A 20,638-nucleotide genomic window follows, 5' to 3' on the forward strand; every position below is an offset into this window, starting at 1 on the left:
CATGCGTGCGGCCCGGGTTTGATTCTCAGCACCACATACAAACAAAGATGTTGTGTCCGCCAATAACTAAAAAATAAATATAAAAAAAAAATTCTCTCTCTCTCTCTCTCTCTCTCTCTTTAAAAAAAAATTTAAAAAAAATCCTTCTCCAGCACACTTACTGATTGGTATCAGATCAATTGTGTTTGTTACCTAAGAGTAACAGTACCTTTAAAAAAATAAAATAAAATAAAAAAATAGGGGCTGGGGATGTGGCTCAAGCGGTAGCGCGCTCGTCTGGCATGCGTGCGGCCCGGGTTGGATCCTCAGCACCACATACCAACAAAGATGTTGTGTCCGCCGAGAACTAAAAAATAAATATTAAAACTCTCTCTCTCTCTCTCTCTCTCTCTCTCTCTCTCTCTCTCTCTCTCTCTTCTCTCTCTCCTCTCTCTTTAAAAAAATAAATAAAATAAAAAGGGATGGGGAGGCCCCAGGTTTGATTACCAGCACCACAAAAACACTTTCACTTAGCTCAAGTGACACAGTTCTTAGGAAGGTTCCCTAACTGCTGCTCCTCCTTAGCTCTCATAATCCACTGTGTAAGTAATTATAAAGTTGTTGCTCCATGAGACCATTGGCTTCTTAAGAGTAGGGGCTATGCCAGATTCAGTTTGTTTTTCTTAACTACTCTTCTGAAATACTAAAAGCTGATAGGCCTATGACAGTCCTTTTCTGTTCTTGCCATTTTTGAGGCAAATGCATCTGCTCTCCTGGCTTTCCATGCCATCCATACGCTGATGGCTCCCAAACCTATGCTTCTAATTTCTGACATGTTCACATTTATCCTGCTCTTCTTCTAGATTTCTAGCTCACAGGCTGCTTATTCAGATCTCCGTTCAAATGTAACTTTCTCCTGACTACCCCATCCAAATAGTCCCCATGCACACATTTTCTGAAATAAAATTGATTTACTTGTTCGTTGTCCATCTTTCCTAACACACTAGCTCATGCAGTTGGGATATTATTTATTGCTTTCTCTCCAGAGCCCAAGATGGTGTTTTGCATACTGTAAACACTAATCACTGGCTGAATCAATCAATGCCTAATGTAAGTCTGGCACAAAGTATTTGCTAATATCTGAGTGTTTACTAACTAAGGGCCCAACAATGTGTTAAATGCACCACAGGGATTACTTCTTTTTCTCTTATGTATTATCATTAGCTCCATTTAGCACTGAGACCCAGGTGTTTAATAGTGGATCCCAAAGAAAGAGGGATCCGAATGCTGGCAGCCTGATCCTGAGCTTCCTCAGCCACTGCTCTATACTCCTGCTTCTATGTGTAAGCACTCAAAAACTGTACTCAAACTGGACACAGTGGCACACTCCTGTAATCCCAGTGACTTGGGAAGCTGAGCCAGGAGGATTGTAAATCTGAGTCTAGCCTCAGCAACTTAACGAGGTCCTAAGCAACTTAGCAAGATCCTCAAAATAAAAAACAAAAAGGGCAGGGGATGTGGCTCAGTGGTTAAGCACCCCTGGGTTCAATCTCTAGTACCAAAAAATAAATAAATAAAACTGTACTCAAACAAAAGGAGGAGAGGAAGGGAGAGCTCATCCTTTCTATTGAGAACAGAAAGAGAATCAATTAGAGGAGGAAATGGACCACAGACCATTTGCTTGCTGTATTTCATACCACTCCAGGGAGAGTTGTTTTTTGTTTTGGGGGTTGTTTTGGTACTAAGGATTGAACCCAGGGGTGCTTAAACACTAAGTCATATCCCCAGCCCTTTTTAGTTTTTATTTTGAGACAGGGTCTTGCTAAGTTGCTTAGGGCCTCACTAAATTGCTGAGATTGGCTTTGAACTCTCAATCTTCCTGCCTTAGCCTCCTGAGCTGCTTGGATTACAGTTGTGTGCCACAGGATGAGTGTTTTGTCTCTAATTCCTGCCACTGGTTCAGAAGTCCAGCCCCTCCTTGTTCTGACAGTTTAGAGAGGGCTGAATTGCCTTTACCAGGCAAGGCTACTGCTTCCTTGGCAGGGAGGAATTCCAACTTGTGATTTAATCACCCAGGCATAGGGAAAGAACAAGGGGCTGGAAATCCAGATTCTTCAGCAGGCTCTCTAGCGGTTCTTTGGCAGACCCCTGGCCAACTACTTCCTCTCCCTGGGACTCAGCTTCTCTATCTGTGGGGGGAAACATGCTCCTAGTTCTGATGTTCTGTGACCCTTGTTCACAATTCTTTGCACCCACTGGAGAGAGGGCCCCTTTCTGACTGCTCAGAAATTCTTTAAAATACAAGAAGTGAAGGAAGGAACTGCTCCTGGAAAGTAGAAAACCTATGTGGACCTCACCCACCTCCAAGAGTAACACACAGTAACAAGCAAACAGTCCTTCCCTGCAATATTTATTAAGGAATTTACACATACACAGGAGAAAGGCAAACAGGCATTGTGGTTCCCACACATGAAATCCTTTAAGCAAAGTTTTCTTGCTTGAATTTTCAAGTGGGGTGAACAATGGCTGAGAGGAAAGCTGTCCAGGCTCTCTGCCTCACACACTGGGAAACAGGTGGGCAAATAAAATACCTGGATACGCGGGTATGAAAGAGTGACTGGCGGATGGGAGAAGGGAAAGGAGATAGGGAGCTATCGATGAGATGGTAATTTTTTTTTAAATATAAGAAAAACTGGCAACAGTTTTAGACTGTTGATAAATTAACTCCTCTCTGTTATAACCCTAAAACTAAAAAACAAAAACAAAAATGCCCAGAGCAGATAGGGAGAGGATGGGAGGAGATATCCACATGTACACACACATAAGCAGTGCACAGATTAAGCTCTGCATCCCCCCACTGGGGCTGGTCCTCCAGCCATGGAGCCAGATCCTCTGATGGCAGGGAGGAGGCAGCAGGGATGTGCATCTGTATGGGACCTTCATAAATTCTTTGGTGCTAATAAAGGCTGACTGAAGCAGCGAGTCCTGAAGCCCCAGATCCAGAAAGCAACTCAGGGCAAAGTGGAGTAATATTTTTGCTCATCCACACAGGAAGGGGCTTGCCTCACCCCAGGGCTAGGGTCAACCTGATCCAAGACCCAAGGAGTATTAATTTGATTGCAGGACTTTTTTCATTCCCATAAAGCATGGGAACATGATACCTCTCTTAAACCAAAACTTTAAACACTTAGAAATAGCTTATTAACACATATAGAAGAATCTCTACACCCTCCTCTTTGCCTAATGCACAATGCCACAGACCTTTCTAAGGGTCTGACAGGAGGTTCAACCTTGAGGGAAGGTACTGAAAAGTGTGCACATTTTCCCTGTGGTTCAAGTGCCTTCTGCCAACGATTTCTAAGGTGCTGGTGCCAGGAAAGGATAGGGGCTGTGGCTGGGGAGGAAGTCAGGATGGCCAGGGGACATGAACAACATAGAGCAACAGAGAGGTCTGCATGTTTGGGAAGTGGATGGGTTGGGCAGGATGCCAAACCCCAAATGACTTATTGAGCAATTTCTAAATCAAATAGAGAGAGGTAGGAAAAAGGGATGGTGGGGAGGAGAGGTGAGGAAAGAAGGGGGAGAGCAAAGGCTAAGGAAAGTGGCAGCCATACAGGTGTTTTGCTTTTATTTCCACATCTGAGGACTCAGAGTCTGATTTGCTGCCTGTCCATTTCCACCGCTCATTGACTGGCCATAGTTCATCATGCCGTTGGCTCCATAGAAGTTCATCCCAGCCATCTGCTGGGTCATCTGGAAGGGAGAGAGGAGACTTTCAGACTAGGCTGTGGGCATTCAGCCAGTCAGTGCAAAAGGCAAGGCAGGAGTCCTTCTGTCTATGGGGAGGGAGATCGAGACAAAGGGAGACTATTATTGTACACAACTGCCCTGAACCTTAACAGATCACTTCAAGGACACCACATCACAGCATATAAAGGACTTATCAGAAGGGTGATGTTGCCAGAGACCAACCAATGCTCAGAAGAGAAAAAAGGGATCCTGGGTCCATCAGCAAAAAAAAAAAAAAAAAAAAAAAAAAAAAAAAAAAAAAAAAAAAAAAAAACAGCATAAGAAGCCCTTCTTTTCTCCCTTTCCAGTTCCTTTTCATAACCAAAGTGGCCTGTTAACTGATCAAAGCCAAATCTAAGAGATCAAAGAAAAGCACCCCTTTCAGCGCTCCTGCCTCTTCTCCAGCAGAAAGCAGTTACTGTCAGATCAGCACTTGAGCATGCTCCTTTGCAGAAGGAAAAAGAAACTTTACTGTTCCAAATGAATAAAGGAAGAGGAGTGGAGACCAACACATCTTCAGTGTAGGAGAAGGGAAGGAAGGAGCTGAGAGGAGTCATGGGAATGAGGCCTGAGTGGGGCAGGGGCCTCCTTATGAATTGGATTTGAAAGATTGGCCCCTGGCCACAAACAGATAAAACAGTTTGTCAAAGAAAAATGCCTTAAATTTCCTGAGTCTAGTTCATTTTCTAAATAAATTATTTTTCTTTAAGAGAATGTCTATTTTCTTCTACCAACTTTTTAAAGAAAATTTCAAACTTAAAAAAAAAAAGTGAGACAATAGTACAAGAAACCCATATGTATCTTCCTTAAACTCATCAATTGTTAACATTTTATTGTATTTTTTCTCTCCCTCTCTGTATGTGTGAGATATATGAATATGTATGTATATAAACAATGTCAAGGAGCATCAAAAGTTGCAGATATCATCATGACATTTCACCCCTCAATAAATCAGGAGGCATCCCATAGGAATGAATGCCTTTCTAGAACTGTAATGTGATTAACACACTCAATAAACTTAACATTTTTTTAATTTAACCCAATACTCTAATGTATACTGCATTTCATTTTCAACTCTTTAGTCTCCTTTAATCTAAAACAGTTCTTCCACGACTCTTTCTTTTTTCCTGACATTGATATTTCAGGTCAGTTATGTTGTAGACTATCTCAATTTTTATTGATCTCATGTTTTCTCAAGATTGGGTACAGGTTACATATTTTTTTGGCAAGAATTCTATGTAGGTGATATTGTGTCTTCCTCAGTACAAGATATCAGGAAGCACATGATAATTATTTGTCCCATTATTGGTAATTTTGTTTGATATATTGGCTAAGACATTTTTTAAAAATTATAATTAACAAGGCTCAGTGGAACAGTGCTTGCCCAGCATGTGGGAAGCTGTGGGTTTAATCTCCAGCACCCCCAAAATAAAAGAAAAATGTTCCATATTTTTTGTAGTGATTACCTGTATACTAATAACTGTTGTCCTTAATTTCCTTCTCTTTTACTCAAGATTCTATGATTTAGCTTGACAGCTTACTATATCCTTTGACTTACACCTATTTATCTTTATTTTTTTGGTACCGGGGATTCAACTCAGGGGTACTCAACCTATTTTGTATTTTATTTAGAGATCTGGTCTCACTGAGTTGCTTAGCACCTTGCTTTTTGTTGAGGCTGGCTTTGAACTTGTGATCCTCTTGCCTCGGCCTCCTGAGCCACAGGGATTACAGGTATGTGCTACCATGCCCAGCTATATCTATTTATTTTGCAACAATTAATTAACTTAGTCTACTTTCCTTTTTTTCTCCCTCTTCTATTTGTTTTACTTGTATTACTATGTTTGTCAGAATACAACAAATTTGGGCTGGGGCTGGGGCTCAGCGATGGAGCGCTCACCCAGCATGAATGAGGCCCTGGGTTTGATCCTCAGCACCACATTAAAAATAAATAAACAAATAAAAGAAAGATATTCTGTCCAACTACAACTAAAAAATAATTTAAAAAAAAAGAATACAACAAATTTTCCTATCCTTATTACTACCCTTGTTTTAGTCTTAGGTTCTTAATAAACGTTCAATGCTCATCATCAGTCCTTGTGCCAAAATGTGTCTCCTAGGTGGATGAAGTTCACCTCTGTTAGATTCCTCAGAAAGGCTTGTAAGCACGTTTCCTAAGTTCTTGCATACATATTTTTTTACAGGCTTCACATCTGAAGATATCTTGACTGGCTGTAAAATACCTATCTCGTGTACTTGAGTGTCTTGGAGATTCCCTTTGTGGTCCTTTGCATGTTGCCTTTAGAAATCTGATGTCAACCTGAGTGGTTTGTGTTGTTGTTTGTTTTGTTTTGTTTCCAGGAAGTGATTAAGTTTTGTTGGGAGGGAAGTGTGAAAAAGGATAGATTCCTGATATTTTTTCTTGTTCTTTAAAGTCTAAAAGTTTACTGGGATGTTTTAGAGTAGATTATTTGGGGTTAATTTTTCTAGAATCACAGTGAGCCTATTAATGTTATTTACAACTCTATTTCTAGAAAGTTTTCTTGTATTATAGTTTTAAATATATTAATTCTTTCTTGATAAGGTGTCTTCCAAATGTATTTGTGTTAGGCTTTCTTTGCCTACTTTTTTTTAACATTTATTTTTTAGTTGTAGGTGAACACAAGACCTTTATTTTATTTTGATGTGGTGCTAAGGATCAAACCCAGTGCCTCACGGATGCTAGGTGAGCGCTATTCCTCTGAGCCACAACCCCAGCCCATCTTTGCCTACTTTCTATAATATACTTTCTCTGATTCTTTTCAAACCCCTTCCTATATTTAGTTTTCATTCTCTTAGCTGTTTTACATCTTTCTTCAATGTCAAATAGATTTTCATCTGAATTTTTTCAATTTATTTCTAAGATAACACTCTTTTCTTTGATTTCTTTCCTGAATTCAATAAACTTTTATTTCAAAACTTCTAGTGCTTTGTCCATTTTTGGTTCTAAGTTTTTGAATTTTCGATTCAAGCTGCTTTGTCTTATCTGCAAATGTTTAAGGACGTTCTCTTCAGGTTGGTAAACTGTTTAACAATTTTATTCTGCTTAATGACTTTTTTTTTCCCCTCTGAAAAGAGTTAGTACTTAAATGAAATCATAAATACTTTTTTTTGCATTTCTTTTTTCCCCACATTATTATTGGAACATTATCGTTGTACACAATGATGAGATTTGTTGTTACATACTCATACGTGCACACAATATAACAATATAATTTGGTCAATGTCACTCCCTAGCACTTCCCCTCTCCTTTCCCGACTTCCACCCTTGGTTCCTTTCCTCTGCTGATCTCCCTTTGATTTTCATGAGATCCACCCCCAGCTTTCTTTTCCCTTTTCCTTTCTAGTTTCCACATATGAGAGAAAACATACGTCTCTTGAGCTTCTGAATATGACCTATTTTGTTTAATATAATGGTCTCTGGTTCCATCCCTTTTCCTGAAAAGGACAAAATTTCATTTTTCTTTATGGTGGAATAAAATTCCATTGTTTTTATATATATATACCACATTTTCTTTATCCATTCATCTAATGATAGACACCTAGGTAAGTTCCATAGTTTGGCTATTATGAATTGTGCTGCTATAAACATGGGTATGCATGTATCACACTATACTATGATGACTTTAATTCTTTAGGATAAATACTGAGGACTGGTATAACTGGGTTATGGTGGTTTCATTCTGTAGGTTCTCTCTTCACATTCCTAATTGTTTCCTTTGCTGTGCAGAAGCTTTTTAATTTGATGCTATCTCATTTATTAACTCTTGGCATTATTTTCTGAGCTTTGGGAATCTTATTGAGAAAGTCATTGCCTATGCCTATGTTTAGCTCTATGTTTTCTTTTAGGAGTTGCATAGTTTCTGATCTAATTTCTAAGTCTGATCCATTTTGAGTTGATTTTGGAAAAGGGTGAGAGATGAGGGTCTAGTTTCATTCTTCTACAATATAGATAACCAGTTTTCCCAGCACCATTGTTAAAAGGGCCTTCTTGCTGGGCATGGTGGTGCATGCCTGTAATCCCAGTGACTTGGGAGGCTGAGGCAGGAGGATCACAAGTTCAAAGCCAGCCTCAGCAACTTAGCAAGGTCCTTAACAACACAGTGAGACCCTGTCTCTAAATAACATTTTTAAAAAGGCTGGGATGTGGCACAGTAGTAGAGCACCCTGGGTTCAATCCTTGGTCCCCCCAAAAAAACAGGGTCTGTCTTTTTCTCCAATGTATGTTTTTGGCACCTTTGTCAATGATCAGATAACTACAGATGTGTAGGTTTGTCTCTGGGATCTTCTATTCTGTATCATTGGTCTGTGTGTCTGCTTTTATCCCAGTACCATGCAGTTGTTACTACAGCTCTGTAGTATAATTTGAAGTCAGGTATTGTGATGCCTCCAGCATTGCTTTTTTGGCTTATAGAATTGCTTTGATTTTCCTGGGTCTTTTATTCTTCCAAGTGAATTATAGGACTATTTTATTCTAGTTCTGCAGAGAACGTCATTGGTATTTTGATAGGGATTGCATTGAATGTGTATATTGCTTTTGGTAGTATGGCCATTTTAACAGTATTAATTCTGCTTAATGACTTTTTGAAGGGAGAATTTCCATTACTTGAAATGTTTTGATATTTATTTATTTATTTTTCAGTGGTGCTGAGGATGGAACCCATTGCCTCACACGTGAGGCAAGCACTCTACCACCAAGCTACAGTCCCAGTCCAATGTTTTAAGTTTTGTTTTCTATTTTCAGTAGTTTTGTATAAATGTCATCTGTCATGTTCTGTTAGTTTTTAGTGCTTTATTTTTCCAAATCATTGTTAATATAGACAGGTATGAGGATTTAGTAGATTTCTGAGTTCAAGACCACCCTCTTCTGTTAATTAGTAAAATAATCATTTGGGAAGAAGGATGGTAACTTCTGATTTTGTAATTCTCTTTTCCACTTCAAATTTGTTTCTTTCCTTTCACTATCAGGTCTCCAAAGAGTTCCTCCTTCTTCTAAGTCACACCTATCTCTCTGCCATGCAAAGCTTTTCCAAGACTACAACCTATAATCCTATGTATTTCAAATTCCTTATTTTCAATCCCCTCCCCCGCCCAAGAACTGTTCTCAGTATGTCTCCATCAGGGTAGGCCTTTCTTCTCTGAGAGGTGACTTCATCTGCGCTCTGTTACTTATAGGCCCTGCTTCCCTCTCCACGTTCTGCAATCTCCTCTGTGATGCTGGCTCTGCTGGATTTGGGTGTTCGATGCTAATGTCATGTCATTGGAAGCCTGTAATAATGGTAGCAATGAACAACAGGTATTTTTATTTTTGTATTGTCTATCCATATAAGTCTTTCTGGTTTTGTTTGTGAGATAGCGTAGACTCAGATTTAGGTAGTTACCCTTATTTTATAGGAAATAAGAACTCCTCAGAAAGTTTTGACTCTAGGAAGGCCTGGAATAAAAAAAGGCAAATCTAAGAATGTCTCTCTGGCATTATCTCATTTACATGGAAAGCACTCAAGGGATAAGGGAAAGGTGAGAAGTGAGATAGGCTTGAGGAAGGCTCAGAAGTCTGAAATCAGATCAAACAGAGCAGCTCACCTGAGTGAGGTTCCATTGCAGCTGCTGAGCTGGCTGAACCCCATACATAGTCTGGGGCATAGCTGCCATCCCTGCCATGTAGCCAGCCTGCTGGGTAGTCATCATCCCATTCGGCACCCCCATCATGGATGCCTGCATGCCACCCAGATAGCCTGTAGGCATGGCCATAGGGGCAACCATTCCAGAAGCTCCAGGCTGAGCTACCATGCCAACAGGTGGGGGCATCATGCTCCCCATGATGCTGTTAGGAGGTGTAACCCCAGGGAAGCTGGGGTAAGCTGTGGGATATGCCATCTGAGCAGGAGCCATGAACATTGCTGCCAAGAAAACACACATCACATCTTAAAGAGGAAAGGACACAAAGTTAGCCCAAATTTTCACTGGCTACTTTTCCAGTTAGAGTTTTTTAAGAGTACTCTCAACTCAGAATGCTGTTTTACATAGCAAAGCAGTTAGAGAGATTCTCTACCAGATTTGCTGTGGTTTATCAATGGGGCGCTGACCTGGCCACTTCTCCTTAAGAGGCCAAATCCAAGCCTTGACTCAGACTTCACAGAGGTCTGACATCAGAATCCACAAAAGTATGACCCTGAGTTACATTAATATGTCTGTTGATACTCTGTGTTTTTACAAGTAATATCAGTTTCAGGCATGTTTTCTATATGATACTCCAATCCCCAAAGCAAGTGTCCCTCATCACAACAAAAAACTCTGTGTGTATATTCTCATATCTCTTCCTTGTACAATGCTATGACTCCATGGACTCTACCTTGGGCAGGCATTTGAGGCGTTTGGGATCCATATAGTGAGAGGATGGAGTCCTTGGAGAGCTGTTTCTTGCCTATTTCTTCTGATTTGCTCCCTGGCTCCGGAAACAGGTTCAGATTTTCAGGAACAGAACCAGCACTCCCAGCAGTTGGCATGGATCCTACAACCTTAGAGCACAGAGGGTAGGGGGATTGGTGGAATAATCTTCATGGGGATCCCTATAAGGATCTCCATCACCTTGTGCTGCCTCTATCATTTGCAATAAGAATTCATGGTTAAGGGGCTGGGGTTGTGGCTCAGCGGTAAAGTGCTCATCTAGCACGTGCCAGATGTTGGGTTCGATCCTCAGCACCACATAAAAATAAATAAAATAAAGGCATTGTGTCCAACTACAACTAAAAAAATATTAAAAAAAAAAAAAAAGAATTCATGGTTCAGGTTGGGGTTGTAGCTCAGTGGTAGAACACTTGCCGAGCACATGTGAGACACTGGGTATGATCTCCACACCACATAAAAATAAATAAATAAAAATAAAGGTATTGTGTCCATTTACAATTAAAAATAAAAATATTTTTTAAAAATTCATGGTTTGTCTAGGTACAGTAGTATACCCCTGTAACCCCAGCTATTTGGAAGGCTCAGGCCAGAGGGTCACAAGTTTGAGACCAGTTTGGGTAACTTAGTGAGATCCTATCTCAAAATAAAATTTAAAAAGGGGCCAGGCACAGTAGCACATAATCCCAGTGACTCAGGAGGCTAAGGCAAGAAGATTACAAGTTCGAGGCCAGCCTCAGAAACTTAGCAATGCCCTAAGCCACTTAGTGAGACCTTGTCTCAAAAAATGAAAAAGAAGGACTGGGTATGTGGCTCAGTGGTAAATCACCTCTGGTTCAATCTTTAACGGTTGCCCACCCCAAAATTTAAACAGGGCTGGAAATATGTATGGATTAGTCATAGAACACTTGCTTAACACATGTGGGGCCCTGGGTTCAATCCCCAGTACTGCAAATAAAGACAATTCATGGCTCATATCAGACATTTTTACCATAAAAATATGTGAATATACATAATAGCTAAACTCTGGTTCAATCCTTTATTCTTCAGAAAAGCTATGTGATTTAGTAGGAAAAAAACAAAAACAATCCACAAATGATGCTGCACAGACTACTGGGTTTAGATCCATGCAGACACTCACTCATTGCATAACCAGAGGCTAGTCACATAACTTTTCTGAACAAATATTTGCTCATCTATAAATTACCTATTTTGAGGGGTACTGATAAGGGCTTGAAATTATTAATAAAATATATAAAAATGAGATACATCAAACTCCTGGCTACTCCTTGCATACAATAGGCATTCCACAAATGGCAGCCAATAACACATCTACAACACCCTGGTGGGAACATGGGAAGCTGATCTAAAGTATAGCCTTTACAATCTGACAGACCTTTTTTTTTTTTTAGAGAGAGAGAGAGAATATCTTTTTTTTTTTTTTTTTTTTTTTTTTTTTGTAGATGGACACAACACAATGCCTTTATTTTTATGTGGTGCTGAGAATCGAACCAGGGTCCCGCCCGTGCTAGGCGAGAGCTCTACTGCTGAGCCACAATCCCAGCACCCCCCCCCATTTTAAAAATATTGTTTTAGTTGTCGATGAACACGATATCTTTATTTATTTATTTATTTTTATGTGGTGCTGAGAATCAAACTCAGTGCCTCCCATATGCAAGGCAGGTGCTCTACCACTGAGCCCCAACCCCAGCCCTCTGACAGATCTTTGATAGAAGCCCACTCAAAGGGCTACTCTGTGAGGCAAAAACAAAACAGTATGAACAATGAGCTAAGGCTGTGACAGAGATGATACAGTGTCAAGGGAAGAATTAAGAAAATCAAATTCCTCCAAGAAGTATGGCTTGGTTCTATGATTAAGTTATCACTCTTTCTGGAAAATCCTTTAATCCTGAGAATCCCAGAAGACTCACCTTTCTGGAAACCGAAGATGGGGATGGAACAGAGGCCAAAAGATCTAAATCCTTCTCTAGTGTATTGCTGGTCTTACTATTTGTAATGGAGCAGGCCACAGGAGCATCTAGAAACAGATCAAAACCAAAATGTAGCACTGCTTACTCCTTCCTGCTATTGCAGACAACAAGTAGAAAGAGAAGGCCCACAGCTCTGTCATGGACCTGGAAATCTGGCCTACTGTTAGCTTAGATAGGCCTTCTCAGAGGAGGCCTCCCCCAATATTTGCAAGAAGGCTATGGGATAAACTGTTAAGCACAGGCAGCAGAAACTCAGGCCTGACTGCTACATCAGTACAAAGGCAGGGGACTGGCTGGCTCCTTCCTGGCAATTTGAAGAACAGTGTATAGGATTCATTTTCAGAGAAAAATAAAAGGTAAAGAAATGAGAAGCCTAAGTAGCCAATAACCTAAGTCAACAGCAGAAGACTGAAACAAAGTACAGCCATCAGTGTAATGAGAGGCAGGGGAACAGGCTTTCTTTCTGAAAGGGGCAAAATCACTAGATTAATATTTCAAGGGAAGAATGGCCACAGAGTAACAGGCAATCTCTGAAACTGGTTGCACCTGAAAAATCAAGGGTGCAGGCAGGGAGTAGAAGGGAGGGAGTAGAGTACAGGGAGTAGAGTATAGGGAAGTGGCAAAAGGGTGAAAGGTGTTGTTAAGTGGAACTGCAAACATTTAGTATGTGTTAAGCATTTAGTATGTGTCAAGCATAGCACTAAGAGCTTTAGAGGCATTATATCACTTAATCTTTCCAACAACACCTTTGAAGTAGAAACTTACCATCCTCATGGCACGGATTAGGAAAGTAATGTTCAGATGTCACTATTTAAGATTACATACATATGTGTTGGGACTTGGCTCTAAAGCCATGCTTTTAACCACTACACTGTACTGTTGCTCTGAAAAATGTCCCAGTAAACACTTTCTTAAAGCAATGGCTCAAATGTAAAACATAACAGGAAGAAAAGGAGAGAACAATCTTAGTGAAGAAGACACAAATGAGAGTCCCATCTCTACCAATCTTCTCAGGGTCAGTCATAGAATTTCATCAAAATACGTAAGTATGTGGGGGCTGACAAGTCTGACTCTTACCAAGGCCCAACAAATCCATGACGGGCGCTGTGGATTTCGGGGAACTTTTCCGAGGTAGCTGTGAATCTTCTTTTTTCTGTGGCTAAAGTTAAAATATGTTATAAAAAGAAATCAGCAGGTATTTCTGAACTCTTTTTCCCCCCTCTCCACTATAAAGCCACACATATTCTTGTGGTATAGTTGCTATTTTTATTCAAAGACAGTTATCAAAGAAACAAAACCCAGGAAGTGCTAGGAAGCTTGAGTGCATAAACCAAACCTGAAGTGAAAATAAAGATATTGTCTATACTTGGTTAGCTTTCTAGAATTGCAGTTCTTTCTGAAACCAAGACAATCACTGAGCAAGGAATCTAACAGAAGTAGTAGTTTTGGGTCTCAGGAAAAATCAAGGATAAAAGTAGGTATCTGATTGTACAACAAATCTTCCAGTGGTTAGAAAAATCTTTTAGTTTAACACTAACGGGAGATCAGTTTAAAGATTACTTAATTCACTCTGCCATTATCACTAGTGACTGTCCATAGACAGTATGATTCACAATGGTGATAAAGAGTCTTCCTTACCCAATAGTAAAAGTCCTCTCTCCCAAGATTCCAACCTCTTATATTCAGAATATCTACTACTAGAGCCACAGTAGCCATGTGGAAAAGGAAATTAGTGCAGCCTAACTTCTGGACTGCTCCTAAATGCAAAAGGAAAATGAAGCACATGAGGTCTAACAAGGACTACTGTGGAATTAGCATCTGCTCAGAAGCTGTCATGCAGCCATGTCATTCTAGCATGGAACATGACTTGTGCTTAAATAGGACAGATGCAGTTTCCAAACTGCCATCTAGCTTCCAAGAGAACACTTCAGGCAGCAATAGGTAATGGGCAAGAAGCAGAAATGGCAGCAGGTGATCTGATCTAAATGTGGAGCCCCTTATTTCAGGTAGAATGATAAAATATGGTATCAAACCCACCTGCCCACCATGAGGCCTCTCCTCCTCCTCCCTCCATATATAAACCCAAATAAGACCATCACACAGGGCAAGGACTTTCCCACTTACCATTTTCACTTTCTCAAAAACAACAGGTTCCATTTTTTTCTCTGGAGCTGGTTCACTCCCTCTTTTCCACTTGTCATCCTTCTCTTTCTAGAAAGATTTAACAAGATAATGAACATAAGCCCCATGGTGATTCAATAAACTATCATCCTAAATGTTCACAAAGGACAGCAAAAATCCCCAGTGATTCTTTTTTTTTTTTTTTTTTTTTTTTTTTTGGTACCAGGGATTGAACCCAGGGGCACTCAACCACTGAGCCACATCCCCAGATCTATTTTATATTTGAGAGACAGGGTCTTGCTGAGTTGCTTGGGCCCTCACTAAGTTGTTGAGGCTGGCTTTGAACTTGTCATCCTCTTGCTCAGCCTCTCAGATTACAGGTGTGCACCACCACATCTGCTATCCTAATGATTCTGATGCAAGAGTATGGCAAACTTGGGAGTGTGTCTTGGTGTGGAGCTGAGAGTTGACCTCCTCCACATATATTCCAAACATCTTAAACACTCACCCTACTGGTCTGTCTAACCCACCCATGACTCTTGAAATTTGCAATACAGACTATCTACAGAAGCTTTAAAGTTTGTTGCCCATTTTTGCCCTAAATTTAATTTGCTCATTTTTTGAACAGATCCCCTCATTTTAGTGTACTGGTAAATAAGTTCATGTTCATCTGACTCAGCTTATGCCCTTTGTGATTTTATAAATTCAATTACAGGCCCTGTCAATATTCATTTTTGTTTTTAAAAATGAGAAAACAGACCTAAATTATAAGATTAAAGATAAGAAAAACAAGAATTAAGGAAACAAGGCAAGAAAGAATTAGGGAATTCTTAAGAAAAAAAAAAAAAGATTATAGGGTGTCCTGCATGGATTGCCTGTCTAGGGCCAAAAAGCATGTCAAAATAAAATATTAGGGCCGGGAAGAGTGGTGCATGCCTGTAATCCCAGTGGCTTGGAAGACTGAGGCAGAGGATCGTGAGTTCAAAACCAGCGAGGTACAAGCAACTCAGTGAGACCCTGTCTCTAAATAAAATACAAAATAGGGCTGGGGATGTGGCTCAGTGGCCGAGTGCCTGTGAGTTCAATCCCTGGTACCCACCTCCCAAAAAATAAATAAATAAAATGAAATATTAGAAAGTCTCTCAGTTTTTGAAGTTTTTCAGAGGCCACTTCATAATACTTTCACAAATTATAAAGTTATTGGTCACATTTCAACAAATAAACACCTAATGGAAAACAGAACCACAAAGTAACCTTAAGAATATAGGCATATTGGGCTGGGCTTGTGGCTCAGTGGTAAAGGGCTTGCCTAGCATGTATAAGGCACTGGGTTCGATCCTCAGTGTCACATAAAAACATAGAGAAATAGTTAAAAAATATTTTTTAAAAAAGAATACAGGCATGTTTATCAAGAATACAAATAATAATGAATGCTGGAGAGGATGTGGAGGAAAAGGAACACTTATACACTGTTAGTAGGATTGTAAATTAGTACAACCACTATGAAAATCTGTAATGGAAGCTCCTCATAAGACTAGAAATGGAACCACCATATAACCCAGCTATACCTCCCCTTGGTATTTACCCTAAAGAATTTAGTCAGCATACTAGAGTACTACATGCATACCCATGTAGCAGCACAATTCACAATAGCCAAACTATGGAATTAGCCTAAGTGTCCATCAGTAGATAAATGGGTAAAGAAACCATAATATATGCACATAATCCAGCCATAAAAAAGAATAAAATTATGTCATCTTCAGGGAAAATTTATGGAACTTGAGAGCATTATGCTAAGCAAAATGAAGTGAAACTAGCATGCTTACACCATGCTGAGAAGACAGTAAAAATGGTATAACTTTTGGAAAGTACATTGGCAACTGTATGAAGAGACAAATATTGAAATCATCCGACCTAGATATACTATATCTTGTAATGAATCTTAAGAAAATAATAAAAAATATGAAAAAAGTTACATGTACTAAGACATTCATCCCAGAATTATTTATGCTATAGAAAAACTTAAATAACCACATTTATGTCACAGAAGAGAATAGTAAATGATACTGATTTACCTATTCACTAAGAAAAGATATTCAATGTAAGTAAGTAACATAGAAATGTATGATGTGTTATGTATAACATGAATCAAGGGAAGGAAAGCAAGAGACATTATACCTAACTAGCTTTTGGAGAGTTCTGGGTTTTCTTGTGGTGCTGGGGATCAAATCCAGCACCATGAGCATACTGAGCAAGTGCTCTTTCAATGAGCTACATTCCCCACTCCCATATTAAATTTTAAATAAGTCTCCTATATAGAACAAAAGAGATAAAGCAAGATGATAAGCCTTAATAAAGATGATAAGAATTGTGAATTTTAACTTTTCATATTTTCTGTAAAAATAATTTGATAATCACAACACATACAGCTTTCTCTTTTTCATACATAATATGGTACTTTAATACAGAATACTTTATTTCTTGAAGTTGAAAATGCTTTATCTATTAAAAAAGAATAATTGGCTAAGCATGTAGCTCACTGGTAGAGCACTTACCTAAGCATGTACAAGGTTCAATCTCCAGCCCCACAAAAACAAAACACTATGGAATACTTTTTTTTTTTTTTTTTGTAGTTGTAAATAGACAGAATGCCTTTATTTTGTTTATTTTTATGTGGTACTAAGGATGAAACCCAGTGCCTCACACATGATAGGCAAAAGCTCTGCCACTGAGCTACAGCTCCAGTCCCAGGATATTCTTTTTAAAAGTCAGTCCCTTTTTGTTTGAAATTAAATGCTCTTACTTAGTAAATATTAATTCTCAGCATTAAAATCTTCAATAAAAACATAGACAAGTTAAACACATCAAATTAAAAAAAATTCTGAAATAGTTTTTTGGTAAACAGGAGATATTTCTTTTCCAAGAGAAAACATCCAATAATTAAAAGGCTTGTTTTCATGGGTATGGTGGGCCAGCAATGTTATTAGGAACATCTGAACTGTCTTAACATGGCAAATCTTTCCTCCTCCTCCATCCTCTGAATAACCTCAGATACCCTTTTCTCACCTCATCTGATTTTATATTTCAGGAATAATGAAGAGTTTGGCAGACAGACCATAGTTTTCTACAAATAAAAGGAAATGTGTGTACTTTGGTTCTAAACCTTTTTTGAGGGCTGGGGTTGTGGCTCAGTGGTAGAGCGCTAACCTGGCACATGCGAGGCCCTGGGTGCGATCCTCAGCACACATAAAAATAAATAAAGATATTGCATCCAAATAAAAAATATTTTAAAAAAACACCTTTTTTGATGATGCTACTTGAGCTGTAGCTGTTCACTGGATTAATTCCTTCTTGGAACAGTTAAGATAACTGACAAATCTTTTTTCTGGATGACTGTAAATAAGAATCTTTCAGGGCTGGGGATGTGGCTCAAGCGGTAGCACGCTCGCCTGGCATGCGTGCGGCCCGGGTTCGATCTTCAGCACCGCATACCAACAAAGATGTTGTGTCTGCCGAGAACTAAAAAATAAATATTAAAAATTCTCTCTCTCTCTCTCTCTCTTCTCTCTCACTCTCTCTTTAAAAAAAAATAAGAATCTTTCATATTAAGTTAGGAAGGAATTTTTTTTCCCTAACTCCATGAATACCTTGTACTTTCCTATAAGCCTGTGTTGAAATTCACCTACTATTTAACACCTTTTTCATACAGCTTCCAAAGAACAATCTAGGGCTGATTCCATTTAAATTAATTTTTAATTACCAGAAAGGGCTTAGAGAGCCCCCTGCAAACTTAGTGATTTCAATGGCTTTTTTATCATCCATCAAAATAAATAACTAGAAGATAGATAGGAACTGTAATAGAACTGGCAAATCCCAGATTATATTTTTGTAGCTAGAGAAATAGTTAATTATTTCTAAGAGAATTTACTACAGAATCTTGTCAAGGCTATTTAAAAATCTTAATGGTTATATTTATTACTTCTTTTATTTTCATTATTTAGGCATATTTTCTTCCAGAAACCATGTTGCATTTGCTCCTGATGTGTTATACTGTCCTAGTTATCACACACTGTGTTTCAGGTTCTAACCATGCCTTGGGTGAATGAGTACTTGGCAAATGGTAGTTAATTTCCTTCTGAAACTATTCTCAGGAACAAGAAAGGGTTCCAGTGGCCCTCAGTCCACCAATACACTTGTCATTATCAGATAATAAGGGAATAATATGTTAGTCAAACTGAAAGAAACTGGTGATTTAATTATACCTGTTCCGTTGACTTCATTTACAAAAGAAGGAAAAAGTATATGTGTATTCATATATACTGAAATATATACACACATACTTGTACACACATACTACTCTATTTAACCTACTGTGCCCAATGTGTCCACTTAAAGAAATAATTTGGAACTGAGAATCACTAATATCTTCTAAATATAGATCAAGACAAAGGATTCACTGGTGGTTTGTCCTCCCCATTGCTGAGGCAAAAGTTTTTTCCATGATATCCAATGGTCTTTACTCAGTAACTGGCTTTTTCCCTACTTTTTCATTTTTAAAATATTTTAGTTGTAGATAGACATAATAACTTTATTTATTTACTTTTTTATGTGGTGCTGAGGATCAAACCCAGTACCTCACACTTGCTAGGCAAGCACTCTACCACTGAGCCACAACCCCAGCCCTACTTTGGCATTTTTTAAGTGATGGTTTTAGAGTATTTTGGTAGCAGTTTGTCAAATTCTTCCTTGGCCTGATTAGTAAGCAATAACATATTATGAACAAAACCTGAAAGATTTACAACCAACCCTAAAGGCATTGATGTCCAGACTTCGGTCCATGTATTTCTTCTTCTCATATTTATCTCGAATAAATCCCTCAACAGCTCTGCAAAAAGCTTATTAAGGATGAATCAAATAAGTCGCTTCAAGAGTAAGAACATAAAAGATGAATTTATATCCCACAGAGCATTGATCTTCTCTTTCCCTACTGACTCATTTCCCTACAACTCTTGCTTGGTTGTATGCAGTTTCCCTGACCAAAATCTTGAAATTTTATGCCTTCTTTAAGCTACTGGAGGGAAGTATTGTTGCCTATGATTTCTCTTTAAAGTGATAACAGCAGCAAGTGGATTAACCTTCACATTGTCATCAGAGGGACCTCTGGCTGTTCTAAGATATAGGGGAAATGATAAATTATCTCTTTTAAAGCCCTCAGATGAACAGACTTCAAGCAAAGCAACTAAATGCCCCTTAAAAATATAAACCTTGCATCCCACTCCAGATCCTGATAAGTGAGTCTTCTACAGGGTCCCAAATCTACATTTAACAGGTTCTAGCTGCAAACACCAAAAAATAAACTTTAACAAGGTGGTCTACAAACTACATTTTGAGAAGTACCACCTTTATGAAGTTTGGTTTTACATCTAGGCACTGTCCCCTGTTGAAGTGATGAGTGAAAACATTATTGATAAGCTGGTCAACAAAGGTTAATTCTTTCATACAAGACATAAGAATGCAATAAAAATGAATGACATTTTGCTGAATACCAGGGTTCAACAGAGCATAGTAAACTGTTCTTTTTATCAAACAATAGTTTTAGTAACCCAAAAACTAGCAGAGATGTCACTTTATAGAAAAATTCACAGTGAAATCACTGCAGTTTTAATTCCTGATTCTTTCCATCTGATACTACATATAATCCCAACATCAGCAAGAATACATGTGCTTTTTCTGTCTTGATTGCAGGAGAGAAGAAAACCCACGCCTTTGACAAATCCACACAGAGATGGTCCCCTCAGGTCTCAGGCTTTGAATTTTGTCTGCCTCTCCCCAAACATCAAAGGATCACCAGCCTTCTAAATTGCTCCAGAAAAGATACAGGTCTATCTGAGGTCGCCGAAAGGTCTCAGGAAGGTATGCTTCATAAAGCCGGTTTGCCTTTCCATTGCCCATCTCTTGCATGCACTGCAATCAAAGAGAATACAGAAACGGGGAATGTCAGAATGGGAAAGAAAAACTTCTCATCCAGTTCTTCTATTTGCAGTTAAAGAGCCAATCTAGAGGGTGACAGAACCAAGATTTAAACTTGTGTATTCTGGTTTCCAATCCAGTATTCTCTCTACCCTACAAGGAATTCCAATCACTTGCTCCTACAGATTCTTTCCCTTCTCTATGGGTTCCTTTTATGGAAAGATTTGTCTTCCAAAATACATTTAATTGAGTAATAATTCAAGATGTTATTTGAAATTCTAAGATGCATAGCTAACAATCAAAATGTCTACTAGGCAGGCAATAATGGGTGTTACAATTCTAAG

General features: G+C 38.9%; 1 protein-coding gene across 1 annotated transcript in view; it reads right to left on the bottom strand.

Moving 5' to 3' along the window:
• Positions 1-2,379: 2,379 nt before the first annotated feature.
• SMAP2 (small ArfGAP2) overlaps positions 2,380-20,638 on the bottom strand; it is a 49,491-nt gene continuing 31,232 nt past the window's right edge. Inside the window, exons 3-10 of the mRNA XM_081305710.1 lie at positions 20,203-20,288; positions 19,131-19,209; positions 14,328-14,414; positions 13,281-13,362; positions 12,144-12,250; positions 10,160-10,325; positions 9,391-9,707; positions 2,380-3,732 (exon numbers count right to left, since the gene is read on the bottom strand). Coding sequence (XP_081161836.1) covers positions 3,607-3,732; positions 9,391-9,707; positions 10,160-10,325; positions 12,144-12,250; positions 13,281-13,362; positions 14,328-14,414; positions 19,131-19,209; positions 20,203-20,288 — 1,050 coding nt within the window. The 3' untranslated portion in view covers positions 2,380-3,606. The remainder of the gene's footprint in view (positions 3,733-9,390; positions 9,708-10,159; positions 10,326-12,143; positions 12,251-13,280; positions 13,363-14,327; positions 14,415-19,130; positions 19,210-20,202; positions 20,289-20,638) is intronic.

Source organism: Spermophilus citellus, assembly GCF_964194105.1.
Source record: "Spermophilus citellus genome assembly, chromosome: 9".
In the NCBI taxonomy this organism is placed as follows: Eukaryota; Metazoa; Chordata; class Mammalia; order Rodentia; family Sciuridae; genus Spermophilus; species Spermophilus citellus.